This window comes from Saccopteryx leptura, chromosome 9 (genome assembly GCF_036850995.1).
Source record: "Saccopteryx leptura isolate mSacLep1 chromosome 9, mSacLep1_pri_phased_curated, whole genome shotgun sequence".
Taxonomy (NCBI): domain Eukaryota; kingdom Metazoa; phylum Chordata; class Mammalia; order Chiroptera; family Emballonuridae; genus Saccopteryx; species Saccopteryx leptura.
Genome location: NC_089511.1, coordinates 41889346 through 41917096, shown reverse-complemented (window position 1 = coordinate 41917096; position 27751 = coordinate 41889346). Strand labels below are relative to the sequence as shown.

Sequence of the window (27751 nt, the reverse complement as noted above, 5' to 3'; positions counted from 1 at the left end):
GGAAATTATTAGTGCCTTTAATCTCTTTTGAGACCCCAGAAAGCTCCCTGGTCCTTCTGCCACATGAGAACACAGCAAGGAGTGGCCGTCTATGAACCAGAAAGCTGGTCCTCGCCAGATACTGAATCTATCAGCATCTGATCTTGGACTTGTCAGCCTACAGAACTATGAAAATTTTCTATGTTTATAAGCCATGCAGTCTATGTTATTCTGTTATAGCAGCCCAAATGAACTCAAACACATCTTTTGACAAGTGATCATTTATTACATATGTCTGGGCTGTGTACTCAGATTGGGGGGGGACCGTTGACATAACTGAGCACCAAGTAAGGTGTCCTGGCCAGCCGGGCTGGAGAGCAGCAAGGGCCCCCTGACTGGAGCAGAAGCAATGTGGCACCCACCAGGACAAGGAAGAGGAGAAGGAGGAGAAGGAAAGTCAATGGCCACCTGGATGCAGGAATGGGGACTCTGTAAAGGGAAAAGCAGTATTACTATATAGTGGGCTGTCATCATGAGCCCTGTCGCCTAAATCCCCAGACCCATTTCCCAGGCATCTCACCCAGAATCTACCTCCAGCATCACATCCTGGAGATGGGAAGATGCTTGCCTCTTCTTGTCCTAAATGTAGATAGCAGCCAACAGCAGAATGGATGGAAGTGACAGTGTGGGCGTACCCTTACCACTATAGACCCTACAGGGCTGGGCATATATCTCCTCCTTTCTCAATCCCCCTCCCTCAATCCCCAAAGGCCCTCATGGGCTTGGAATATCTCTAAGTATATGATATAATGGATATCTATCTGTGCCTGTCCTCAGCCAATTCTGTTCCTGGTAACGGGCTCAATTTGGTGCATGTGGGGTGTCAAACCTGCCCAATTTCCTAATCCACTTCCATGACTGGATGCAGATTTGGCCAATCAGAGCCTTCCATCCACTTGGTCACTAATATTGGTTCAGGGTGTAGGCCATGACCCAGGCTGGAAAGTGGAATCAGCTCTGAGACTCGGCTGCTGGTAGGTCAGTGGCATTCTTCTCTTGGGATAGGTAAACCAGGAGAAAGTGCATCCAGAAAATGATCGCTGGGGCGATCACTCTGCTGAGAAGGGGTCTACCTTGGGGAAGTCGAGTTGAGAGAGGGATGGACTGAGCCTTGACAGCCCTTGAGGTCCTGAGCTCAATAGTATCAGGCTTTTTCAGTTACATGAAAAAATAGCATCCCCTCCTTTCATGTAATTCAATTTGGGTTGGGTTTCTGTCACTTGCCATCAAGATTCCCAGGTGATATACCTGGCTGAGAACAAGCTCACCTGAGACTTCTGGAGCAGGGAGCGTCTCTGGTGACCTGCTAAATGTTTCCGGTGGCTGAGACCCAACATGAGTATGTCCTGTGGAGAGACAGGTATGGGGTCCTGGGAACTAGTGACAGAGAGACCCAAGGTTGGGGAAGGGCCAAGATGGTGGGTGTCATAGAGATGCTGGGGAAGAGAAGGGTCTTGGGAAGAGATAAAGAGAGGGGCAGAGCCAAAGAAACTGAGAGGAGAAACTATTAATTAATTAATTCAACAAATATTTAATGAGTGTCTATTACATGCCAGACAGTGTTCCAGGGGCTGGGGACACAGTGGCAATGGAAACAGGCAAAGTCCTAGTGTCCACAGAGCTTTTATTCTAGAAAGAGAGAGGAGACTATAAATAAATATACAATGTCAAGGTGTGGTAAGTGCGGTTAGGAAATGAAGTAAGTGGATAAGGGGTGGTAATGGTTAGTGGCCAGAGCAAGCCTCTCCAAAGAGGTGACATTTGAGGAGAGACTGGACTGAAGTGAGGAGGTGAGCTGGGCAAGCTTCTGGGGGCTTTGAGCTGGGGGTGAATCTGCAGTGTTTAAAGAGGAGCCAAGGTTACTGTGGCTGTAGCAGATTGAACAAAGAGGAGAGTAAGAGGAAATGAGGAGATGTATATAAAGATGGTCAAGAGAGGAAAATAGAAAGAGAGATAGAGGAAGATATAGAAACAAAAAGAGAGGGAGGGAGGGAAGAAAACATCGAAACACCAGGAGGGAAAGAGACACAGAGAGAGAGACAGAGCCACCCAGCCTCCTTGAAAGGGAAGGACCCTGCAGGAGATGCACAGAGGTGTCCTGTGGGTGTCTGGGTGGGGATGTCCCCATCTGCTCTCACCTCAAGGCCTTGTCCCCTGCTCTGGGGACCCCTGTGGCCACACAGCTCACAGGAAGCCTCCGGTGTCCAGGCTGTCTTTTGCCCCAAGGGCCCAAAGCCCCCAACGTCCCCTGCTGGGTCCCACTCTAATTCTGCGGGAGTGGGGAGGCTACTGGGTGCCCAGGGTCCCCAGACCCCACCAGGTCCTGGCCAGTCTGAGTCCGCCTCAAATTCCAAGTCCTGGTCCAATTTGTTGGCCTCCTTGAATACCTGGTCAGAGGACAGAGGTAATGAGGGTTGTGAAACTGGTACCAGGGCCGGGGACCACCAAGGTGGAACATACCAGGCTGTAGCTGAGCAGTTGGGCCTGTAGCCACCACAGCCGCCAGAAGATGCTGTCCTGGTGGGCTCGGAGGGCCCTCAGGACCCGCTGCAGGGATGCCCGGGCCCGAGGCTCGCTCTGCTGTGCCAGCCCCTCGCTGAACGCCAGCAGTGCGTCTACACGCTCAGCTGCCCCACATAGGTCTGCCTGTAGGGTCTGGGAACACATGGTTGGACCACTCCCCCACTGCAACACACACACCAGGGGAACGAGAGGTCTGGGGTCTGGAGTTACATGCCCCCCTTTCCTACCCAGATACCTAGAACATGAAATAAACCCCATTTTCCACCCCAGGGAGCTGGCAACCATTCCTGAGGCCCTGCCCACCTTCCCACCCCTTGACCTCTCATTTCCCTTTCCCACCTGCAGCTGGACCATCCTGCTCGGGGCTGATGTCCAGGGACCCAGTCCTCGCTCTAGGTCCTGTAGCCGGAGGCCCAAGCCCAACAGGCAAAGGTGCAGGCTGTCCTGCTCGGCCTCCAGTACCTCCCAGCCAGGGATGGGGCTCTGGGGAACACAAGGGGCTGCGTCAGTGCTGGTGGCCAAGGGGCTGCGTCAGTGCTGGTGGCCAAGGGGCTGAGTCAGTGCTGGTGGCCAAGGGGCTGCGTCAGTGCTGGTGGCCAACCAAGAGCTTGCCCCAACTCTCACTGCCACCCCTCTTTGCAGAGTCCTGCCTTCTGGATGTTTCTCTACAGCAGAGTCCATCTCTGGGTCTGCATCAGGGCTGCTCCTACCTGGAGTCCTTCTCAGTGGAGCAAGGCCTGAGGACCTCTAGTTCCAAGTTTCCAGGTTCTGAAGGCCCCTAGAAGCTTGGACGTGCAGGGCCTGGGAGAGGTTGGTGGAGCTGGACACCCCCATAAGGCATGAGGAGGCACCAAGAGCAATCATGAAATACTTCTGTTTGAAATACTTCTACAGTGATTGGTAAAGAATCATATTCTAGAGTGTCCCTCCCTCCACTGGTGCCCAACACTTCCAGAATCATCAGTTCATCCCAGTGTGGAAGCCAGATTCTAGGGAAAGAGAGGGGGTGGGGCACAAGGGTCCTGGGCCACCTCAGCTCACCTCACGATGCTTTCCCCCAGTGAGGTCCTCACGGGAAGAGGGCATTGACAATCCGGAGTGATCAGCAGTAGGCTCAGCGTCCCTCAGCCCACCCTGGGAGTGCTCTGGAGGGTCCAAAGAGTCCTGCCCCAATTTCTGGGCTTGCTCTGGCCTGGGAGTCAGAGGGCATTGGCAGACCCTTGGGTGAGCCTAGGTGCCCACTTATCCACCCTAGCCTACCCGTCCCCAGCTCCCCTCCTACATCCCCAGGCCATCATAGCCACAGTACTCTTACCCTCAAAGAGCCCCTGCTACTGCTGCCACCCTGTTAGGACCCAAGTTTCAAAAGCCCCAGCCCCTACCTAATTCTTTCCTCTTCAGAAGCAGAACAGATGGTGCATCCAGCAATATCCAGTTCCCTAGGGGCTCCAGGGGGATGGTTGAGGAGCTCTGAGTGGGGTCTAGGGTCCAGAGATGGGTACAGGGCCATAGCTGGAGGTCTGGAGACAGTGTCAGTGAGGATCCCCAGTAAGAGCCCTTTTTCTAGCCAGTGGTGTCCCCCAAGACACCCAGGGTAGGACACACCCAGGCCTGAGGCAGATGGAGGCTCAGCTTCACCTCCTTCCAAGTGAAACTTGGGCCCAGGTTATTTGATGCCAGGTCAGGTGACAGTGGCACCAGTTAACTCTCTAGCAGGCCCGTAGCTGAATTTCCCAAGCTCACCCCACCCCACCCCACCCAATGGCGTTCTAGATATAACCCTGCCCCTGCAAGAATCCTGAATTCTGTCGGCTCATCTGACCCCCAGGACTCACACCACCTAAGGTCCCAGGCTCAGCGACCTTCAGGAACACAAGCATCTGCCCCCCCCCCTCCCCATCTACAACCAAAGAAAGATTTTTGTTGGTTTATTTGAAATGAAGCCTTTTTCTGTGGTTCCCACAAAGTTATCAGGAAAATAAATAACTCGGGGAGCCGCCTCTGCCCCACGGTTTCAAAGTCCGGAGTCGATAGCCCTGGAAGCCTAGCGGGTCCTGAGTCCAGGTCCCAGGTCACTTGCTGAGGAGGAGGCCGGCACGCAGCACGCGGGGCACCCGGCGGATGGTCAAGGAGACGCGGGTGCCGCGGACCAGGCAGGCTCCGGGCCGCGCCGATGGGCAGGCAGCCGCATTGAGTGGCAGGGAGGCGGTGTCAAGCGGGTCTACGCAGGCGGCGGCGATGCCGTGGAGGAGACGCGTGTAGGCGGTGCCACGGAGCACCAGCAGGCTACGGGGTTCCAGCAGCAGCGAGGTGGCCGGCCGGGGCGGGGGCCGGGGCTGCAGGGCGTATCGACGGTCAGTGGGTCCACAGAAGTGGGAAGGGAAGCAAGAAGTTAGCAGACTTTGGGAGACGGGGCGAGGGTCAGCGAGTCCGCAGACAAAGGCTGAGTGGCAAGCGGGCTCTCAGGGATGGAAGCTTTGGAATGAAAGCCAGCAGGTCTCAGAGCCAGGACTATGGGGAACAGGGTGAAGGTGGGGTCAGCTATCCCTCGGGGGAATCAAGAACTCGGCTTCACCGGAGATCTCCAAGGGGCTGGGGCCGAGGGCTCAGTTGTTTCAGAGAACTGGGTTGAGTTTGAGAGAGGCCAGAAGATAGGGAGGGGTGGGAAGACAGAGACAGAGATGATCTGGTGTAGTCTGGGTGTATCTGCAGACATCAAGTGTTTGAGGAAACCGGCACAGTAGGTGGAGTATTAGGGGTATCCAGGAGTGTGTAGCGCTAAAAAGGGAAGTCCTAAGGGGCAGCTGGGTCAGGGTATCCAAGAGAGTTTCTGTCAACACTGGGGTATCAGAAATGCATCACTTAGAGAAAGAGGTTAGGGAAGCTATTGCCATAAGCAGCCCTCAGAGAGGACAGTCAGGCTATATATATCTAGGTGGTCCCTGAGCAGTGAGTCAGGGTTGAGGTGCTAAGGAGAATCTGGGCATACCCTATATGGCAGATCACACTATTGGAGTGGCAGGGAGGAGGTCAGTGTTGGGGTGCCCTATACAGTAGGCAGAGAGAGTCAGGACATCTGGGAGGATGTCAGGGATACCCACGAGTGAATGGTGTTGGGTATCTGAGGATATCAGTGTCTGCTGGAGTACCGGGGGGCTCTACATGGGGCATGTGGACCTTGGCCTACTGGAGCACTCTGAATGTGTGGGGCCAAGAGATCTCTGAGATGTCAGGGCATTCCAATCAGCAGATGAGGGTACTGGAGTCTGTGAATAGCAAGATTTCTAAGGCACCCTGAAAGGAGATAGGTTAGATGTCTGGGAGGATGTGGCTGCACTCCATGAAGAGACGGGAAGGTATCCAGGAGGTTATCAGGGGTATGTTGTAGGCAGTCTTGGGACTGGGGCCTCTTAGCAGATGTGGGATGTCAGAGTGCCCACAGTGGCTGGGGCAGTGTCTCAGGGCCCACCTGCTCTGTAAGGTCATCATCCTTTGGCTGCCGCGGCTCGTAGAGATCCAGCATGGTGTGGGAGCCCAGACTGATGGTGCCGACGGTCGGGTAGTACAGTGGCCCATCCTCATGGGGCTGGGGAGTGGGCACCAGGGCTGGACATGGAAGGAGTCCATACCCCCCACCCTCTGGGGTAAGGGGAGCTCCCCAGCTGAGGACAGGGAGGTGAATGCCTGTTTGGGGCATGTGGCTGCTTAATGAGTAGAGGTTAGTCAATAAGATGTCCTACCCCATGATGGGTAAGAGGTCTGAGGTCGGGGTGAGGGTGTGTGGTTACCATGATGCCCTCCCCAGGCAGATACTGGTTCACAAGGACGTGATTGGCTGGGAGACCCCCAAAAAGACTGAGGTCAGACACTTTGTCCACGTAGCGCTGGAGCCACAGAGGGAGCCGCTCAGGAACCATCCCCCGGGGATGGGGGAGCCCACCTGGTGGAGGGCAATGGGGTCCTGAGAGCACCTAGCCAAGGAGCCCTGGCAGCTCAATCCTCATTAATGATACTCCACAGTTCGGTAGCACACAGTGACCTCCTCAGGAACGCCTCTTTGGAGATCACCACCCCACCCTTTAAAAGTTTCCTGATGCCTCTAAACCCCTCATCTCTTTGAGACACCCAACTTGTAAGGAAATCCCTAAACCTGCAGGACCTCTACTGACCCCTCAGTATCCTCCTAGCCCTTGGGACCTTGAACCCTCAAGGGCCCCCCCAATATCTTGAGACTAACCAAACTGAGCCACCTACCCCAGCCCATATCCTCAAATCACCCATACCCCCAGGCAGGAACACTTACCCCAGTTCTGTAACTTCCTCCCAGAGAGCTGGGTCCACTTTGGCTTTGGGGCATTGAAGACCTGGGAAGTGGGGAGGGAGTCACTCCTTTTTCAGGACCACCCTCTCTGATTCTCCCACCCAGGCCAACATAGAGGTCTTTACCTGGGGTGGAAATGGGTGATTTCAGTGTCTCGGGGATAATGCTCTGGGATGGAGCGTTCCTAAGATTTTGCTATTTGCCCTTTCCCCTGTGGAGACTGCTGGCCCCAAAGCCCATCTATGTCTACTGGGATTGAGGAGAGGAACCAGGGTCACACAGTGGTCTGAATCTATGAGAGCTCTGGCTCTTTTAGCCCAGTAAATAGTCTGCACCCTGTAATTTACTGGGCTGTCTCAGAACAGTCTGACTTCTGGAACCTCCTTCTTCCTATCACCTGGGGAAGGAAATGTTCTAAGCTTGGCTATCTCAGCATAGCAAAGAGAGCACTTTGAAAAGTCTCCACTGCCAAAACCCCAAATTTCTAGAATGGCAATCTTCAAGAAGTCTATATTTCTGCTCAATCATCTCCTTGTTCCCTTTATGGTTATGGGGCTGGAATAGGCTATCTCAGCACAAGTCTGTGTTCTGTGGTTAACTTATTCCTGGGACTCAAAGTAGATAAGACTAGTTGGATCCTTGCTCTATAATTAAGGCTCTGGGCTGCAAAGGTTATCCCCTGTGCAAGGACTGAGCTTTGTAAGTTTTTCTTTCCCTGGGCTATCTCAGCCCAAAAAATCTGAACACTGCAAATTCTTCATTTCCCAAAACTCTAAGGCATGAACTGGGCTATCTCAGCCTATATTTATAACCTCCTTTTCTCTAAGATAGCAGGATTGGGCTATCTCAGCACAGAGAGTATGGGCTCTGTAACTTATTGTTTCTGAGGCTCTGGGCCTGTACCAGGCTATCGCATCACAGGAATCTGATCTCAGTAACATCCTTGTTTTGGAAGCTGGACTGGCCTATCTCAGCACAGGAAGTCTGTGTTCCATAATAATCACTTCCTTTCTAAGAATCAGTTTGGTTTCCCCTGAGCTTCCTGGGAAAAGCTCTTTTTGACAGACCCAGTAGTAGGTCCTGAGAGGAAGAGGGAAGGTGAAGGATGGGTGCTGTGGTACTCTCTTTTTTGCCACGACCTTCAATACAGCCTCAGGGGCTTTCAAACAGGACCTAGAGGTTGAGGAAGGATCTGGAGAGAGGGGAAAAACAGGCCAGAAGCGCACTGGGGTCACCTGTCGAAGCAAATACTCCTCCTCTTCTTTGGAGATGAAGTCAGGGACATAGTAGATTACTGGTGGTGCCTAGGACAGAAAGATCCCCCTGAAGGTGATGCCCTTTGACCTACACAGGAGCCCTAGCACAGATGAGAAGCCCTCTCCCTCTGTAGTGAGGCTCAGGATGTCCCCAGACAGGCCAGAGCCTGAAGTTGATGGACCAATGCCCATTTTGGGGGTAGGAAGTGAGGGGAAGGGGAAGAATGAACTTGGAGGAAGCAGCCCCAGATCACAAACCCAGGAGGCAGCCTGTCTATTCCCACTCTACCTCCCGCCCTCTCATTGCCACCTTCACCCTCTGCACCCCCAGTCCTGACAACCTGATCCACCCTGAATGGTTCCAGGGCTGGGACCCTGGAGTCCTGATCCTCCATCGACACCAACTCCATGCACCCAGTCCTGTGGGAAGGGGAGGACATGCTGAGTCACCAAGCCTCCTACCCTCAGGCTATGATCCTGCTTTCTGCTCTATCATGAGTCAAGGCCTCACCTCAGGCCTTTAACCAAACTCCCTGGATTTCTAAAACCAGAGTCCTCAGCCTCTCCAAAGCCACCCAACGAGCCCCAAGACTCTCTGCCTGGACACAGTGAGCACCCAGAACATCAAACTCCATCCACCAAACGCCTATATCAAAACACATATATTTGTTTTCTCAAGAAAGAACATCCGTTCACAAAGAACATCCTCTGACCCCAATGGGAGCTTTCTCAAAAGCTCCACAGCCTACAGAGCTGCACCCCAGAACCCTTTTAAACATCTTAATTTGACACCCCTTCCTAACAACTTCAGATTTGCAACCATAAGCCTCACTCTCGAACAACATTTAGGTCTCCATGGACCCTCCTCCCACCTCGATTCCTTTTAGGTCTCCTATTCTGAACACCACGTTCCCACTATCTGAGTCTCTTCTGACACGTCCACTGTGTCTCCTTGGAACCCACCCCAACTCTGGACTCCCTCAGATTTCCCTTCCTGCGCGCCCCTTCACTGCAGCACCCTCAAACTTACAGCAGTGAGCCTGACTCCTCTCAAACCTTTCTTCCCGTAACCCCTTAGCCCCCACACTCTGAGTCTTCCAGGACTCCATACTCTGCGCTTCCGCGGACCCCTACCCTCAGGTCCCTCGGATCCCTATTTCCGCACTCCGCTACCCACAAAACTGACCGTCCACCAACGTCCCCTCCAATATCCAAATCCAACACCCCTATTCCTTTCCCAGCCACTTCCGCCCCCGCGTTTCTGACGCAGAAGTCCTCACACCAATGGGAACCCTCACAGGCCTTAAGGGCCCGCCTTCCTCCCAATGGGCGCTCTCACCCAATATTGCCCCGCCTCTTCACTCTCGTTCAATGATAGGCTAAGCCTCCTGAGCCTTTGTATACCCGTTTTCATCTGGCACCGGCCAATCAGAGCTCCAGAACCGAACTTGTCCAAACTGCGGAGTGGATGCCGATGGGAAGAACGCCCATGAAAACCGCAGGAAGACAAGATTGTTAGGACTTCCCGAAGGCTAGGCCATCTTATGACCTCGCTGCAGGGAGGCGACGTTGTAGAAAGAACTTCCTCTTCCACCCTCCTCCAGCAGCGTTAGAGGAAGGGCTGTAACTCTTCAAACACAGGCCTGACACAGATGCCATATAAACGTTTTTATTGAAGGGAGTAGGGGTCATGCTGAGTTCGGGGACATGCAGTGAAGGGGCAGTCGTAAGCTGTCCTTGGTAGTGAGGCCCCCAGTTCCGCCCTGGACCTTCAAGGTCTCCCTCAGGCTGTCGATCTGACCTGGGTGCTATGAGGTCCTTTGGGGCCAGTGACTCAGATTTGGTGTTTTGGACCTATGACCAGAATGTAGATTGAAATGGGGGCTCCAGAATGTATTATCCCCTGAAGGTCTTAGGGTCCTTCATGTATTAAGAGATGGAGGCTTTAGGATTTGGGGTTGGGGCTCTTGGAATTTGGGTGTCTTGAGATCCATGACTCAGAGCATTGACATCCTCATTTTCAGGGATGAACATTCCTGTTTGGGGTCTCCTGGTGCCTATGAACAGGGCTTAAGGTGCTATAGGAACCTCGATGCATGTCTTGACTGCAGTTTCCTCCATTCCAGGCACAGGGTCTTCCAGATTGGGGTTTCCTGGGAGTTTGGGATTGGATTTTAAAATTTTAAATTCCCTGGGGATTTGGGCATTCCATGGTTTGGGGGTCCTAGGAATTAGGGCCTTGGGGTCTTCTAGGGGCTGTAGTACTTGAGGTCACAGGGGAGTTTGGGATATGTATCCTGGAGTTTGGGACCTCCAGTCTCAGAATGGGACTCCAAATTTGGGGGTTCCCCCAAAAGGGGGAAATCATTACTTTAAAAATAGAGATTTTTCTGGGAACTTGGCCAGCACAGGGGATGTGGGCCATGTAGGGTGGGCTTCATACAAGGCACTGGGGTTTCTTGAGGGTGCTGAGGGTAGAAATACCTGGGGGTCCTGCAATTAGCACTTTCAGGACTATTTTGGTGTCTGTAAGTTAGGGTTTACAGTGGCCTGGTTAATTTGAGTCTCTTCTTCAGGGATAAAAGCAAGGGTCTTTGTTAAAGGAGGGGGATCTCTGATTACAGTATAAGAGTTTTGGGATAACTAGGGGGAGTCACATCTTGAGAGGATTTATGTTCAATGTAGGATAGTGACATAAAGGTCTCTAACTGTAGCTCTAAAGGTGTGACCTGTGTTTATTTCAAGGAGAACTGATGGGATCTTTTTTAATGGGGGAGCGTTCTCAGAAATGTTCTGCTGTAGAGCATTATGGGGAGAAAGTCACCATTTGGGGTGATATGGAAATCTGTTATTGGGAGCTCTACTCTTAGGTGTTGAGGATAGGGACTAGCCTGAAGGAGCTACACTCAGGAAATCTCTTTCTGGGTAACAGAGGGTCTGTATTTGGGGAGTTATCATGAGGGAATCTGTTAAATAATGGGGCCTCAGTGATCAAGGGCTAGCTAATGGGGGTCTCTATCTGGATGTGTTACTGGGAATATCTATCTCAGGGTGATTCGGAGGCTCCTGTGTCAGGTGATGCTAGAGGGGGCTGTCACTTTGTCAGGTGTCCAGGTCCTCTAAGACTGCATCTCCGCCCTCAGCATCCAGGGAAACCAGCAGCAGAAGAGTAATCTGGAAAGGAGAACCATGTCACCCCTCATGCAGGGGCAGGAACATCTGGATCTATCTCCCTCAGTTACTCCCCAAGTATTTTGAATTTGGCCTTGCTGGATTCTGCCTCTACTTCTTTGGCTGTGCTTTCTCAGGCTCCTGTGGAAGGTATTCTGCCTCCTCTACCTGTCCCGTAAAAGTTGAAGTCTCCAGGCCCTGGCTGGTTAACTCAGTAGGTTAAAGCATCGTCCTGAAACACCAAGGTTGTGGGTTCAGTCCCCAGTCTGGGCTCATATGGGAAGCAACCAATAAATGCACAACTAAGTGGAAAAACAAATGAATGCTTCTCTCTCTTGCTTTCATGCTCTAAATAAATTTTAAAAAGCGATCAATTAAAAAAAGTTGAAGTCTCCAGAATTCAGTGTGGGCCCCACTCCCTTAAGACTGTTTCCGGGTAAGCTGACTAGTCACAAGTTTTCCTAACCTCTATATCTACCTACAACCAGAGCTCCAGACCTGTGTCCAATGGCTTGGCTACACACCTGGAGATCGAGTTCTCTGACGCGATGTCCTTTGGGGTCCGGACTGTCGTGAAGTTGCGTTTGGGCTGCGTCACTAAAGGGGAAGGCAAGGTCTCAGGTGAGGGGATGATAGACCCACCAGTGCTAACCAAACTCCTGCACCCAGTATTTCTTTTTTTTTTTTTTTTTTTTTTTTTTTTCATTTTTCTGAAGCTGGAAACGGGGAGAAACAGTCAGACAGACTCCCGCATGCGCCCGACCGGGATCCACCCGGCACGCCCACCAGGGGCGATGCTCTGCCCACCAGGGGGCGATGCTCTGCCCACCAGGAGGCGACGCTCTGCCCACCAGGGGGCGATGCTCTGCCCACCATGGGGCGACGCTCTGCCCACCAGGAGGCGATGCTCTGCCCATCCTGGGCGTCGCCATATTGCGACCAGAGCCACTCTAGCGCCTGAGGCAGAGGCCACAGAGCCATCCCCAGCGCCCGGGCCATCTTTGCTGCACCCAGTATTTCTAATACCCATCTGAACCTCTTTTGTCAATAATAGTCTCTCTGTCCTACAATACCTACCCATGTCCCCAGTGTCTGCTCAGAGCCTTGTCATTAACATCCCTTTATCCCAAAGCACCTATCTTTTTGGAGATCCTGTTTCCCAGCTGAATATTGGAGATTCTGTTACTAGAATGACCCTTCCCTCTATCCCCAAACCTTCCTCCCCACACTCCAGTCCCCAACTCACTTGTCACTTGATGCACTTTTTTGGCTCCAGCATTGTCCCCAGGGGGGTCAGTGGCTCCACCAATCCTGGGGAGACACGAGGAGTGGGAGGGGTCAGAGCCACAGAAGCCAGGGTCTGACCTGGAGATGGGGTTGGGGGCCCACATGGAAAGAGCTCAGGTGTGGGGGTGGGGTGGGTGTCCACACTGTTCTGCTAGTCCAAGAGGAGGAGACATCTGAGGGGGCATCAGGGTTCTGGAGTTTAGGCTTACCTCTGAATTCGGGATGCTGGTGCAAAGACTCCATGCTTTGGAGGGCAGGTGAAATACCGGACACCAAAGACAGAACCATCGTGCTTGCCTGTGGGCTGGTCTAGCTCGATGCCGTACCAGTAACCTGAAGCAAAAGAGTGTCAAGATACCAGGAGGCCCTGCCTACCCGGCAGCCCAGGTCCCCGTCCTCACCTGGGGCAAAGTCTGTCTTCCCGTAGAAGCGCACAACCCCTTGCTTCTGGCCTGCTACAAGGACTTGGTCTCCAACCTCAGCCTTGGCTCCCTCACGCTGCTGCAGGCTGCCGAGAGACGGGGATGACGGGGGCTTCTTCTTGCCTGGGGTGGAAAGTATAGGGGCGGTGGGGTGGGGCTCCTAGACACCAGCCCCAGGGACCTACAGAAATTCCAGAGCCTTCCCCAGAAGTGCAGGGCTTTGGGCGTGCAGGAAAACAATCCAAGCTGAGTCAATTAACTGGGAGAAACCCAAAACTATTTTCTTAAAGTAGAGAATATTTGGGCCAAAGGAAAAAACAAGTCACAGAAGTCAGGAACCCAGAAACTGTCCTTTTAAAATACAGGAGGGAACTGAGTCTGATACTCAAGTCACTAAAGCCAGGAACCCCACCGAAGCTTCCCTAAAACTAGGGGGGAACTTTTGGGCCTAAGGGGAAAGTTAAGTCATAGAAGGCAGGGAACCCACAGGTTCTTCCAAGAACTGGGTAGGGTCAGTACTAAGTCAAAGGAGAAACTGGGTTACAAAAATCAGGAACTAAAGGTCATCCTCTAAAATTAGGGAATTTGGGCCTGAGGAGAAACTGAGTCACAGAAGCTGGGCGATCCACAAATTATACCCAAGACTGGCTCTCCTCACCCCCAGGGCTCCACCTCTGACCTTTGTGTTCCCTGCGGCCTTTGCCAGTGACCCGAGAGAAGTCCATTCGGGGAGTGCGAGGTGTGGAGGTAACGGATGAAGGGGGCGCGTCCACTGCCTTGGAGATCTTGGACACAGAGGCAAAGAGACCTGGAGGGATAGAGCCTGGGCTGGAAGTTGTTCAAGTTTCTGCCCTATCCCTTCTGCCTCACCATCAGCCCCCAAGCCCCATTACCCAGTCAGCCACAGCAGAATTACTGAGGAGACCCCAGCCGCCACCCCTTCTGGGCTCCCAGTTGGACTGACCCTGCTTGGGAGGGCAGATGAAGTACCGGACACCACCAACACTGCCATCATTCTTGCCCTCAGGTTCGTCCAGCTCTACTCCCACCCACTGGCCGCTGGCAAACTCCGTGGTCCCGCAGAACCGCAGTGTGCCCGTCTGAGGAAACAAGGAAGGACATGGTTTGGGGAGGCCTTGGGGAGCCGTGATAGATCACTGGCACGCAGGCAGTATGATGGGGTAGATGAGCGAGCTCCAGGCTCGAGTCTCAGCTCAGACATCACCATTTACTGCCTGTATGATTTAACCTCACTGTGCCTCAATGTCCTCAATCTGCAAAATAGGAACAGAAATCATGCCCATAGCATCAAAGGATTGTTACAGAGCTGCCCTGTCCAGTGCAGTAAGTAGCCACCAGCCAACTATGACAAGTGAACTAAAATTAAATTAAAATTTTATTCCCCCAGTCACACCAGCCACATTTCAAGTGCTTAAAAGCCACATGTTTGTGGCTATTTCTTGGACAGCACAGACAGAACATTTTGTCATCCCAGAAAGGCCTACTGTTATAGAAAAGGGCTGTTTTCTATAACAGGGCTGTTATAGAAAAATGAAAGCCCCAGAACAGGGCCAGGTGCTAAGTAAGGGATTTGTAAGTGTTGACTACTGTTATCCTGTAACTTTGGTCCAGGGACCTCCTGAGCCAGTTTCATCTGGAAAATTAGGATAATAATCCATCTCTTAGGCTGACTGGTTGGGGGAAAAAAAATTTTTTTTTAAGTGAGAGAAGGGGAGATAGTGAGACAGACTCCCACATGCACCCCAACTGGGATTCACCCAGCAACCCCTGCCTGGGGCCGATGCTTGAATTAACTGAGCTATTTTTAGTACGTGAGGCTGCCGCTCAGACCAATGAGCTATCCTCAGTGCCCAGGGCCCCTGCTTGAACCAATCAAGCCACTGGCTGCAGGGGAAGGGGAAGAGAAGGGGGAGAGGGAGGAGAGAAGCAGATGGCCGCTTCTCCTGTGTGCCTGATCAGGAATCAAGCCCAGGACATCTGCACGCTGGGCCGACATTCTAGCCACCGATCCAACTGGCCAGGGCCTGAAATATTTTTAATATATTTAAAGTTGCTTAGCTGCAGTGAGCGTGGTTATTGCCATTGTGTGAGGCTCCTTCACCTTTCTAAGCCTCAGATCCTTGTCTACAACATAAGCTAATTAAAAGTGCCACTTTGGAGGGTTAGTGTGGGGATCTGAGCAGTGCCTAGCCCAGAAAGAGGATGCACTGAGCCCTGTTCTAGAAGCTTTACACATTTTAACTAATTTTTTTTTTTTTTAGTGAAATTTTTTTTCATGAATGCACCTCTTTTTTTATTTATTTTTTATTTTTATTTTATTTATTCATTTTTAGAGAGGAGAGAGAGGGGGAGAGAGAGACAGAGAGAGAGGAGAGAGAGACAGGAGGGAGGAGCTGGAAGCATCAACTCCCATATGTGCCTTGACCAGGCAAGCCCAGGGTTTCAAACCGGCGACCTCAGCATTTCCAGGTCTACGCTTTATCCACTGCGCCACCACAGGTCCGGCCCATTTTAACTAATTTAAACCTTATACCACACCCCTGAGGTGGGTACTGTTATTAGCTCTACTGTATGGATGAAGAAATTGATGCCCAGAGAGGCCGATCACTGGCCCCAGTCCCCAGAGCTGGTAAGATCTGCCTGAGCAAATCCCTGAGCCTGAGCTCATAACTACTGTGCTATGCTGATTTTCTAAGGGGTAGAAATGGTTATTTCATGTCCTCTGACAAAGGGTTTCACCTCTCTGAGCCTTACAGTCTTCTGGGTTATAAAATAGGGAGCGTGATCTAATCTTGCTTTCTGAATTGTCATATGAATTTGATTAGATCACGCACAGAAAGCTTTCCAGATGGGGCTGATGCATACAAAAAAGATAAGGAAACAAAACGTGACTTTTATGGTTTCTCACTGTAGAAGAAATACAATACAGTTCCCTCCAGTGGCCTACAGGTCTGGTGTGATCAGCCCTGCTGACCTTTCCCCCTCCCCTTCTCTCCTGTACGGCAGGGCCTCTGTACCTGCTGTTCCCTGTCTCCATATGTTTGCAGCGTGAGTTCTTTCCCTTCTCAGCTCAGACAGCACCACCTTAGAGAAAACCTCTTAGAACACCCAGCTAAAATCACCTCTACCTCAGGCAGGAACAGTTTACTAAATCCAAGCATTTAATGGTTTTCAAAGCCCTTGTTGCTACCAGAAATTATCTTAACTATGGGTTTAATTTATTGACTGTCTCTCCTTCATTAAAAATGAAGCTCCATGAGAGCGGGGCTGGGGCTGACCCAGCCCTTTATCCCCCAGAATGGGCTGCTGGGTCCAGCCTGGAGCCTGAGGGACACCAGGAAATGAATCAGAGTTGGAGTGCTTGGATGAATGAGGATTCTCTCTGCCCTCTGGACCTTTCTACCTGCTCCCCCTCCTTGAGACCCTCTTCTGGCTCACTCCTCCTAATCTTCAAGTGGGTACATCTGCTATCACAGCCCTGACGGGTTCTGTACTTCTCTCCCAAAGTACTGACTTCTGGGAGGAGAGGCAGGCCCTGACTGGGGACTGCAAAGCCCAGGGGGCCCAGAGGAGCAGCGCTGCACACTACTCTGATTGGGCTTCCCTCCGACAGCTTCATCTGCTCTGGATTATCAATGTCGGCTGATGAATGTGTCTTCCTCCTGGACTTAAGACCTCAGCCCAGAGGGAGACACAAAAGAGGCCCGCACAGAACAACTGTTAGGTGAAACAAATACTGGGTGAATCACTGGGGGGTGGAGGGTAACAAAGGGGAAAGTCAGCATGCTGCCCCGGACCCAGTTCTGAGGGATGAGGGCTGAGCCCCGCCCTCCCTACCCTGTCCAGTCCCTGACCTTCTGGCCATCCAGCAGCACGCGGTCTCCCAATCGCAGGCCTAGTGCGCTGAGCATGAGATTGCCTGGGACGTTATCGTAGTTGGGTAGTGTGACCTTGGGGAGGGCGCAGGAGAGTGGCACAGCCTCTTCCAGCAGTGTTCGTAGTTCCTTGGCCACCAACGCCGCCTCCGCCTTGTCCAGGGACATGTCCATGGGGTCTGGGACCACCTCCGCTGGCACCTGTCCCTTTCGGTTCTGAGGGTCAATGGGGAGATGGAGGTGAGGACTCAGTGGCACAGGCTGCACCCCCACTGAACCCGTGCCCCGAAACCCCAGGTTTAGGTGAAGCAGAGATGGGACTAGGTCATCCTTTGGATTAACAGGAGACTAACGAGGGGTAGGGCATCAAGGTAGAGACCATGCACCAGGGAAATCTACGCCTGAGATCTCAAGCTGGGGATATCAAGTAATTGGGGGTGGCACCAAGGGTGGAGCTGACAGGGAATGAAGGTTACAGTTAAGTGTTGTAATCGTGCCTTCAGGGAGGCCGTGTCCCCAGAGACTCCAGGCCAGGAATGGGGGCCATGTGAGGAATGAACAATGAATATGAGCGCCTAGAGCCCTGGTTGGGTAACTCAGTTGGTTAGAGCATCATCCCAATATGCCAGGGTTGCGGGTTCTGTCCCCAGTCAGGGGACATATAAGAATCAACCAATGAATGTATGGATAAATGGGTCAACAAATAGGTGTTTCTCTCTCTCTCCCTTACTCTTTCTCTAAAATCAATTTTAAAAAAGAAACAAAGAAAGAAAATGGACTCCTATAGTATTCAGTCAGAGTTCCAACTCAGCCAATGGGCATGGAGGTGAGGTGGGGCCTTAGGAGCACAGGTGTCAACCCAAGGTATCTGTGCCGGGGTGCTGCAGAGTAATCGGTGTGAAAGATCGGGCCTAGAAATGGGTAGATTAGGGTCAAAGATCATACTGAGGGCATATGCAGGGCTCGGCCCTCTCATTCACCAAGGGTCTCATTGAACTTCTCTTCATGATCTCTAAATGCTGTCTACACACAGCCACAGGGTCAGCCAGGACTGAAAGAAGATACCCCTTGCTGGGTGACCCGGGACAAATCACTCATTCTCTCTGCTTCAGTTTCCCCTATGTAAAATAGTGCTCACCATACAGTTCACCTGACATATCACGAACACTAAGTAAATGTAAGCTATTACTACGCTTGTTGAATGTACAAAAGATCTTTGTAATATCTTAAAGCTTCCAGAGACGCCGGTGGTCAGGGCCTCACTCGTCCTCTGCAGAGGCCTGCTGGCCTGGAAAGGAATGGGAGGAGGAAGGAGAAGGAAGATAACAGTGCTGGCCAGCATGGCAGTACCCGCAGAGCTGGGTTGGCACCGTGCTCCAGCAAACATTTGGCTGCACCCAGGCACAGGTTGGAGGCAGCGATGTGCAGGGCCGAGCCGTGGTTGAAGTCGCTGCACGTGGAGTTCACCACTGGGAGGTGGGCGAGAGGAGAGATCTGGGTGAGCGCACTCGACTCTCCAGGCATCTTCCCACCTGTCAGCCTCTGAAAGTCCATCTCTTAACCCTCTCCTAATCCACAGGCACCAGGGCCTCCCACAGAACCCTGCCCCTCCTTACGAGGTCCAGCCCTGGGCTGGGGTAGTGGGCCACTGAGCCCCATCTCCAGAGCCTCCTGTCTCCAGCCTCCCACTAGCTCCTTCTTTGGCTCCCCCTCCCTGCCCAGCCAAGGCTCAGTTTGGCCCCATCACTTGGCATCCCTCCGTTTTCATTCCACGTCTCCCCCTCAAAAAACCCTAGGCACCCTCCTTCTGCTTCCAGGCCTCCTCCCTCTCTGGGTCCTGCCCCCCCACTGCAGCCCACACTGCCCCCTCACCTCGAGGCCTCGCACCCTTCAGCAGCACACGTACAAGGTCGGGCACGTCGAAATAGGCCGCGTAGTGCAGTGCATTCATGTTGGTCCAGCGGCTGCGCAGGGTCACATCTGCACCCAACGCCAGCAGCTGCTGCGAGAGGCGCACTGCCGCAGCGGGGTCCCCTGTGTGACAGCCTGGGTCAGCTTGCGTGACCTTTTCCAGAGCATGAGTCCAGGGCATGGGGAAGGCCCTGGGCCTCAGGGATGTCACTTTGGGATCTTAGGCTGTGGGTTCAGAATGGGCATCTGAGGACCAGGGTTCTTGGAGGTTTTGAAGGTGTTGGGTCTGGGGACCTAGGTTTTGGGGCACATGGTTTGGACCCTCACCAACTCCATGGGCCCCAGCCTTGCAGGCATAATGGAGCAGTGTCATGTCAGTCAGTCCATCACGATCATTCACATGGCAGCCTCGACGCAGAATCTGGGAGTACCAAAGGACCAGAGAAGTTTATCCAGACACATGAGGGACCCCATCCTCTCCCTCCGGGCTTACCCAATGTTCTTACCTCATTGCCAATCACATCGATCTTGTGCTGTACTTGGGGAACCCACTGGCGTACAATGGCAAACAGCTCAGGGATGGTGGTCTGAGGGTCAAACAGAATCTCCTGGCATGCCGGGTCATTGGGGTCGAAGAAGGTGAAGGCTGAAGTGGAGAAAGGTCTAAGGTCATCCAGGAAAGCTGATTTCCTCCTTCCATCCTGAGGCAGGGGAGCTCTCGGTCTTTGTCTTTAAGACCCTAAGGTAGGGCCTTATACTAGTGGTACATAGGCCACAGGCAGATTTCATGTGGCCAGCATGAGGTTTCAAAATTAGGGGGTTTCACATAAAAATATGGATGCCCTTGCCTGACCTGTGGTGGCACAGTGGATGGGAGGTTGAGCTGGAATGCTGAGGTCACTGGTTCGAAGCCAGGGCTTGCCCAGTCAGGGAATAAAAGAGAAGCAACTGGCCCTGGCCGGTTGGTTCAGTGGTAGTGCGTCAGCCTGGCGTGCAGGAGTCCCGGGTTTGATTCTCGGCCAGGGCATACAGGAGAAGCGCCCATCTGCTTCTCCACCCCTCCTCCTCTCCTTCCTCTCTGTCTCTTTCTTCCCCTCCCGCAGCCAAGGCTCCATTGGAGCAGCGTTTGCCAGGGCACTGAGGATGGCTCTGTGGCCTCTGCCTCAGGCACTAGAATGGCTCTGATTGTGACAGAGCAACGCCCCAAGATGGGCAGAGCATCGCCCCCTGGTGGGCGTGCCGGGTAGATCCCGGTCGGGCGCATGCGGGAGTCTGTCTGACTGCCTCCCCGTTTCCAACTTCAGAGAAATACAAAAAATAAAAATAAAATAAAAAAAGTAAAAGAGAAGCAACTAATACAAGTTGATGCTTCCTGCTCCCCTACTCCCTTTTTCTTTCTCTCCTTTCTCTAAGTTTAATAAATAAATTTTAAAAGAATCTGGATGCCCAATATCTCCTGAAAAAATGAAAAGTGGGGCAATTCCCATATATCAGCAAACACTACCCCTTGAAACAAGAGTATGGTAAGGAGTGTAGCACCCTCAAGTCTGTGTGCCCAAGGCGACTGCTAGTACTCTGTTGCCCTGACAGAGGACAAGACAGTTTGGCCAAATCTCCATAGAAAAAAACAAACAAACAGAAATCCAGGCTCTTAAGAAAAATCTCCTCAATTTTTCAAGCACTGTGCAGTCCATATAGGACCGACGATGCTGTGGCCAGCCAGGGCGGTGGCCAGACTTCCATCTCGCACCATTAGACTCTGTGGAGTGTTGCTCTCTGTAGTAACGTCAGCACCCAGCTGGACCTGGCACATGGCAGGAACTCAGTGCATGGTGAATAAATGAGTAAAGGGGCCCTGGCCGGTTGGCTCAGCGTAGAGCGTCGGCCTGGCGTGTGGGGGACCTGGGTTTGATTCCCGGCCAGGGCACATAGGAGAAGCGCCCATTTGCTTCTCCACTCCCCCCCCTTCCTCTCTGTCTCTCTCTTCCCCTCCCGCAGCCGAGGCTCCATTGGAGCAAAGATGGCCCGGGCGCTGGGGATGGCTCCTTGGCCTCTGCCCCAGGCGCTAGAGTGGCTCTGGTTGCGCAGAGCATCGCCCCCTGGTGGGCAGAGCGTAGCCCCTGGTGGATCCCGGTCGGGCGCATGCGGGAGTCTGTCTGACTGTCTCTCCCCGTTTCCAGCTTCAGAAAAATACAAAAAAAAATAATAATAAATAAATAAAATAAATGAGTAAAGGAACAACCAGATGTATACAGAGCCCAGGGAATAACCACATAGAAGAGTCTCCAGGAATCAGCCTGTGTACTTCGTTTAAAATCCCAGTCATAAAATGGCACTCCGTGGTTCAGAACCCTGCCCTGGCTCCCATCACATTCAGAATACAGACCACAGTCCTTCCCACGGCCTTCCGGTCCAGCACAAACTGTCTGTTCTCTACCCTCACCTCCTCACTCATTCCCCTCTAGCCACACTGGCCTCTTCTGTTCTTCCAACACACCAGGCAAATCCCTGTCTTAGGGGCTTTGCACTTGCTATCTTCCTTGCCTGGGACAATCTTCTGTCAGATCTTCTCAAGCTTTGCAGATCTTTGCTGAAATGCCACTTTTTCAGAGAGGATCCCCCAATCACCCTGTCAAAATCAAATCTGCCCTTCTCCATATCCTAACTTTTTTTTTTTTTTAAGAATTTTCTATTTATTGCCTGACCTGTGGTGGCGCAGTGGATAAAGTGTTGATTTGGAACACTGAGGTTGCCGGTTTGAAACCCTGGGCTTGATGCTTCCTGCTCCTCCTCCCTTCTCTCTCTCTCTCTCTCTCTCCCAGATCGGAGAGTGGTGGGGAGCGAGAAGTACAGTTGCTTCACTTTAGTTGTTCATGGCTTGCTTGTTGCTTGTTGTGTATACCTTCACTGCAGCTCAGCATTCTACATCGCGCTCTATCTACTGTACCACCACAGGCCAGGCCCCTTTTTAATTTCTTTAATAACAGCACCTATCACTAGCTAACATACTTGTTTATACTTCCATCACTCCTTTCCTCATTCCCTCCCTCTTCCCTTTTTTTTTCCTGACTTTCCCACTAGTCTTCCTAATTAGGATATAGGTGCTCTGTTCCCATTCTGCCCTGGTCCCTCCCTATTCCCAAGGTCCAGCACAAAACCTGGCATGGAGTATGTGTCCAGTCAATCTCTGCCGAATTAATGTATACACTTAATGTACATGAGTTCCTCTTGGAGTCCACTTTAGCCCTCTCTCTGTCCTGGACCACATTTCCTGATTCCTTAAGCTTCAGTGACCAATCCTGCTTGTTTTACAAGCAGTATTCCTGGGGTGGGGCAACCCAGACCCTCTCACTCCCCACCAGGCCAAGGGCCCTCTCCATATCCACATACATTTCCAAAGGAGATTTTCCAGAGCCCCATGCCCTGGATACACAGATAACTTTATTTTTTCGATCACACTAAGATTAACATGTTGCCTCTCTGATCGACCTCTAATGGGTGAAATGTCCCTAATTTCTTTTTTTTTTTTTTGTATTTTTCTGAAGCTAGAAACGGAGAGAGACAGTCAGACAGACTCCCGCATGCGCCCGACCGGGATCCACCCGGCACACCCACCAGGGGCGACGCTCTGCCCACCAGGGGGCGATGCTCTACCCCTCTGGGGCAGCGCTCTGCCGTGACCAAAGCCACTCTAGCGCCTGGGGCAGAGGCCAAGGAGCCATCCCCGGTGCCCGGGCCATCTTTGCTCCAATGGAGCCTCGGCTGCGGGAGGGGATGAGAGAGACAGAGAGGAAGGAGAGGGGGAGGGGTGGAGAAGCAGATGGGCGCTTCTCCTGTGTGCCCTGGCCGGGAATCGAACCCGGGACTTCTGCACGCCAGGCCGACGCTCTACCACTGAGCCAACCGGGCAGGGCAAAATGTCCCTAATTTCTGACCATCACAGCCAATGTCTTCTAAAAGCCCCTTCTTATATCTAACTCAGCCTGAGCCTCACCCTCTCTACCTTTTAGCTAGAGGGAGCTTTTAAAGATATAAATCAGACCCACCACTTCTCTTTTATTTTTTTTTAATTTTTAAAAATTTATTCATTTTTAGCGAGAGAGCAAGAGAGAGAGAAGCAGGGGAGGAGCAGGAAGCATCAACTTGCCTTGACCAAGCAAGCCCAGGGTTTCAAACCAGTGACCTCAGGATTCCAGGTCGATGCTTTATCCACTGCGCCACCACAGGCCAGGCAACCACTCCTCTGCTTTTAAACAATCTCTCAAAAGCTTGCCCCCAATCACACTTAGAATATATCCAAAGTCCTCACTGTGGCCTTTGAGCCCCTTCCAGATTTAGCCTTTGCCAACCTGTCACCTCGACTCTGATCACTCCCTAACTGCAGCTCCATGAGCTTCTTTCTGCTCCAAGCTCAGTCCGGTTTCAGACCCAGGGCTCTGCACTTGCTGCTCCCTGCCTAAAACTCTTTCTCCAGCTGTCCTAGGGCTCATTCCTCCTCTTGCTCTGGGTTTTCATCTAAATGCTACCTCATCAGGAATACCTATCCTGACTTTCCTGTCTCAAGTTGCTGCCCTCTAGCTATTCTCTGCTTTATTTCTATCTTTTATTTCTTTCATAGCACTTTCTCCAACCTGAACTTATCTGATTTAGTGATCTGTTCATTATCTGGTCTCTCCCTCTCTCCTGGGAGAAGGGATCATGACTGAATTGTTCACCATTTAATCTCTATTACCCAACATAAGACTTATCACAGACTGATAGCAATAGATAAATAAATAGTGCTTGATGATTAGACACTTTCAGTTTCTCTAAGAAGCCATTCCCTCAGCTCAACAGCCACCTTCCTCAGAGCCTTTACTCATGCGGTTACCTCTCCTGGGATCCCTTTCCCCCAACCCTTCCCTGATTAACCCCCAACTCATCCTTAGGTCTCCCTCAAATGTTATTTCCTCAGAGAAACCATCTCTTAACAAGCTCTTGCAACATTCTGTTCTTGGCAAGCACAATTCTCATCATGTCTTAAAATTATATATTTATATTATTATACTTATTTGTGTGGTCGTTATTGAGGCCTATGAGTTCTCTCAGAGCAAAGACTGGGTCTGTTTTGTTCCATGCTGTGGCACCATCTCCTACCAGAGCCAAGTCCATAATAGCCTTTCAACAAATGTTTGCTGATTGACTACATGACTGAGTGATGTATCATGAGCCAATAATTAGGATTATTCCAATTCCATTCTCCAATGAGTGAGTGAATGAATGAATGAATGAATGAAGTGGGGAAGGGTTGGACTCCAAGGACTCAGCAGCTAAGACTCCTTGGGCCCACCTTCAAATACCCCAGAATCCTCCCAACCTCACCACCAGCAGAGCTCAGCCCAACTTCTCTGGCCATCTAAGGCTCCAGACCAGATTTCAGGGTGGGAAGGTGGTTACCATAGTCCTTAGGGAGGGGAGCAGGTGCCGAGGGGTGCACAACAGGCTTCTGCCGGCGCTCCTGGGTGGGGCTGGGGGCCTCGGGAACCAGCTCATCCTCCTCATCCTCTTCTTCCTCCTTGTCTCTGAGTGGTGGGGCCATCGGGGCAGGATCTGTCTTAGTCATGGTCCTCGGTTGCCCTCGGGGAGCAGCCTTCAGGCAAATCCTGGAGGCAGAGGTCAGCTAGAGAAGGCACCCCACGGAAGCTTCCAGGGCCCCAAGTCCCCAGCTCTAGATTTGGGGCAATCATAACGACACCCGTTACCCATCATAGGACCCTGGAATGTGTGCCCAGTGCCTGCCACTTCCCCCAGGCCCAGCCCCCGTTCTTTTCCTCTGGAGTCAGGGCTCTCAGTCTAGGCCGCCCCCTCCCTGGGTTTGTTTATCTCTGGATGCTGGAGGCTTTGCCCCTCCCCTTCTCTGCGGGCCTCCCCTCTACCCATCTTACCTTGGGTGGACGTGGCTGGAGACCAAAGCTGAGAGTGGGAGAACTGGAGTAATAGGGTATTAGTTTCGGGTGAAGTGATGGGTGAGAAGGAGACAGAGAGAAGGGGATGAGATACAGACGCCGAGGAGGGATGGGGGGAGAGAGGGAGGGGCACTGAAGGCGCATGCGCTGTGTTATCGCGGGCCGGCGCAAGCGAAAAGATACTGGGAGGCTGCTCCCTGACGAAAAAGGCAGGAGGCAGCAACTGGAAGGGCCAGGAGACAGACACGGATGGAGGAGGGCAGAGGAAGAAGATGGGACAAGAAGAAGGATGTGAAACAAGGAGACAGAAGGAGAGAAATGAAGCAAAGACAAGGGTAAAAAGACAGGGATGGGAAAGCAAGCACAGTGCTTTTTGATCCTCAACCCCATGATGGATGGAGCCTTCCAGTAAACCTGCAAACTAGGCCAGTTAGGGAAGGGGGGTCTTAGTGTTGGTGGTGATGGGTCTTTTCTCTCTATGAGATCTCAGGCCGGACTCTTCTCCATGCTTGCCCTATATTAGGGGTGTCTCGGAGATATGATTCCTACCATCATCGTCATCATTTTCATCACATAGTGCTCACACTGCACTTATCAGGCCCAGAGAGGTTAAGCCACTTGCCTAAGGACACACAGTAAGTAGGTGGTGGAGCAAAGACTTGAAACCAGGCAGCCTAGGCTTTAATCACCATGATACAAGGTTTGTGGCAGTGCTTAAGAGGACAGATCTGCCAGTGAACCCACCCAACCCTCTGTGTCACCAGGAAGGCCTCCTGGAGCCAGTCCAGGGCCCAGGCCTTCCTGGATCCGTCATCCTTGTTTGGCTGTCATACCTGCCTGGCTATGGCCTGCACTGCCCACAATAATCACAGCCTGAACAGGACTGGGTGATTTTGTCTTCTACCTTTCATCCTTCTAATGGGCAAGGCCAGTAGCTCCACCTCCAAAGTGTTTATAGAATTGTATCTCTTACCGCCCCACCGCCCCCCCAGGTCTTCAACTGGGTCCATCCTTTATCTTTTCTCACCTGGACTATGGCAGCAGCCTTTCCCTGTCCTCCCTGCTCTTTCCTTCCTCCCAAGCTTGCACCCTATATATGCAACCAGATGGACCTAGCACGTATCACATCAGGGCCCTGCTCTAGTCAGAGGCATCTACTTGCTGACCTCATTCCAGGCACAAGCCATGTTCCTAACCATAGCCAACAGGCCCTGTGTGAACTTTCCCTCGTCATCTCCCTCTATTCATTCCACACAAACCAGGATGGCCTCCCTGCTCCTCCTCACCCCAGGACTTTTTTTTTTACAGTCACAGAGAGAGTCAGAGAGAGGGATAGATAGGGACAGACAGACAGGAACGGAGAGAGATGAGAAGCATCAATCATTAGTTTTTTGTTGCAACACCTTAGTTGTTCATTGATTGCTTTCTCATATGTGCCTTGACCGTGGGGCTGCAGCAGACCAAGTAACCCCTTACTCGAGCCAGCGACCTTGGGTCCAAGCTGGTGAGCTTTGCTCAAACTAGATGAGCCCACGGTCAAGCTGGCGGACCTTGGGGTCTTGAACCTGGGTCCCCTGCATCCCAGTCCGACGTTCTAGCCACTGCGCCACTGCCCGGTCAGGCTACCCTAGGACTTTTGAACTGGCTTTACCTTCTGCCTGGAATGTTTCTCTCCCAGACACCTGATTCCCTCTTTCCCCTCTTTTAGGATTTTACTTATTGGTGCCTTTGTAGTGAGATTGCTCTCTGCAATAAAATTGCACACGCACACCACCACACCCACACACTCACTTCTCTCTTTGCTTTAGTTTTACCATAGCAACACTGTCTTCCTTCAGCTGATACTTTAGGTGTTGGACATTTGCAGAGGCTGTTCTTCTCCCTGGTACATCCAGCCCACATACCTTGCAGGTGGTCTCCTTCTCATCATCCAGGTCTCTACACAAATGTTGTCTCCTCAGATTTCTCTTTTCCATCACCACCACACATATTCCATTACATTTCATTCAGTCTTTATGGCACGTATCAGAATCTAAAATTATCTTGTTTATTAGGTTACTGGTTCATCTCCTACTAAAGCAGAATGTGGGCACCATGAAGGCAGAATTTTGTCTGCTGTGTTCCCAGCTCTGCACCAGTGTTGGCAAGGGATTTGAGGGGATCTTCAGAAGAAAGTATAACTGTCCCTAAATAAAACAATTCTTGTTCTGATTTGAGACTGTTTTACTGACTGTAAATATTTGGATGAGGGTGGCAGACATCTGGTGCCCAGGGGAATCAGGGCTGATGGGGGTCTTGGGCCCAGCTTGGCCCTAAGGTTCAAGGGGTCCCTAGAAAGTGGTATTGGGAGTCTTGAGGAGGCACTGCTAGCCCCAGGATGGGTGAAGGGAATGGATCAATCCCTCCCCTTTTTTTTATTTTTTTATTTTATTTTTTTACAGTGACAGAGAGAGGGTCAGAGTGAGGGATAGACAGGGACAGACAGACAGGAACAGAGAGATGAGAAGCATCAATCATTAGTTTTTCGTTGCGCATTGCGACACCTTAGTTGTTCATTGATTGCTTTCTCATATGTGCCTTGACCATAGGCCTTCAGCAGACCGAGTAACCCCTTGCTTGAGCCAGCGACCTTGGGTCCAAGCTGGTGAATTTTTGCTCAAACCAGATGAGCCCACGCTCAAGCTGGCAACCTTGGGGTCTCGAACCTGGGTCTTCCGCATCCCAGTCTGACACTCTATCCACTGTGCCACCGCCTGGTCAGGCAATCCCTCCCTTTTTTAAGTGAGAGGGGAAATAGAGACTCCTGCATGTGCCCCAACTGGGATCCACCCAGCAACCCCACCTGGGGCTGATGCTTGAATCAACTAGCTATCCTTAGCACCCGGGGCTGGAACATGAACCAATCGAGCCACTGGCTGTGAGAGGGGAAGAGAGAGATGGAGGGGAAGAGAAGCAGATGGTTGCTTCTCATATGTGCCCT

The 27751-nt window shown here is 51.9% G+C and overlaps 3 protein-coding genes across 10 annotated transcripts; all 3 read right to left on the bottom strand.

The window, feature by feature from the left end:
- Positions 1–264: 264 nt before the first annotated feature.
- On the bottom strand, positions 265–4505 carry SYNE4 (spectrin repeat containing nuclear envelope family member 4). Of its 3 annotated transcripts, XM_066349069.1 has the most exons (9): positions 4400–4505; positions 3945–4082; positions 3604–3754; positions 2902–3045; positions 2500–2724; positions 2178–2426; positions 1308–1385; positions 560–618; positions 287–468 (listed from the first exon to the last, which is right to left on the bottom strand). In XM_066349069.1, the coding sequence occupies exons 2-9, from the start codon at positions 4070–4072 to the stop codon at positions 288–290; spliced, it is 1215 nt and encodes a 404-aa protein (XP_066205166.1). In that variant the 5' UTR covers positions 4073–4082; positions 4400–4505; the 3' UTR covers position 287. The 3 variants fall into 3 exon arrangements, with proteins under 3 accessions (XP_066205168.1, XP_066205166.1, XP_066205169.1); XM_066349071.1 differs by lacking the exon at positions 4400–4505 and having other exon boundaries at positions 265–468; positions 571–618; positions 2500–2694; positions 3945–4268; XM_066349072.1 differs by lacking the exon at positions 4400–4505 and having other exon boundaries at positions 2500–2694; positions 3945–4098.
- On the bottom strand, positions 4475–9396 carry ALKBH6 (alkB homolog 6). 5 transcript variants are annotated; one of them, XM_066349073.1, is made up of 7 exons: positions 9326–9396; positions 8481–8559; positions 8119–8187; positions 6866–6926; positions 6351–6502; positions 6032–6148; positions 4475–4898 (listed from the first exon to the last, which is right to left on the bottom strand). In XM_066349073.1, the coding sequence occupies exons 2-7, from the start codon at positions 8547–8549 to the stop codon at positions 4635–4637; spliced, it is 732 nt and encodes a 243-aa protein (XP_066205170.1). In that variant the 5' UTR covers positions 8550–8559; positions 9326–9396; the 3' UTR covers positions 4475–4634. The 5 variants fall into 5 exon arrangements, with proteins under 5 accessions (XP_066205170.1, XP_066205171.1, XP_066205174.1 ...); XM_066349074.1 differs by lacking the exon at positions 9326–9396 and adding an exon at positions 9170–9318; XM_066349077.1 differs by lacking the exon at positions 9326–9396 and adding an exon at positions 7009–7129 and having other exon boundaries at positions 8481–8534.
- Positions 9397–9792: 396 nt separating this feature from the next.
- On the bottom strand, positions 9793–24888 carry CLIP3 (CAP-Gly domain containing linker protein 3). 2 transcript variants are annotated; one of them, XM_066349205.1, is made up of 14 exons: positions 24751–24888; positions 24263–24533; positions 19333–19472; positions 19154–19247; positions 18788–18949; positions 18266–18384; positions 16895–17131; positions 13984–14119; positions 13699–13827; positions 12999–13142; positions 12807–12930; positions 12557–12621; positions 11835–11907; positions 9793–11313 (listed from the first exon to the last, which is right to left on the bottom strand). In XM_066349205.1, exons 2-14 carry the CDS (start codon positions 24426–24428, stop codon positions 11259–11261), a joined length of 1644 nt encoding a protein of 547 aa, XP_066205302.1. In that variant the 5' UTR covers positions 24429–24533; positions 24751–24888; the 3' UTR covers positions 9793–11258. The 2 variants fall into 2 exon arrangements, with proteins under 2 accessions (XP_066205302.1, XP_066205301.1); XM_066349204.1 differs by having other exon boundaries at positions 24263–24468.
- Between the last annotated feature and the right edge of the window lie 2863 nt (positions 24889–27751).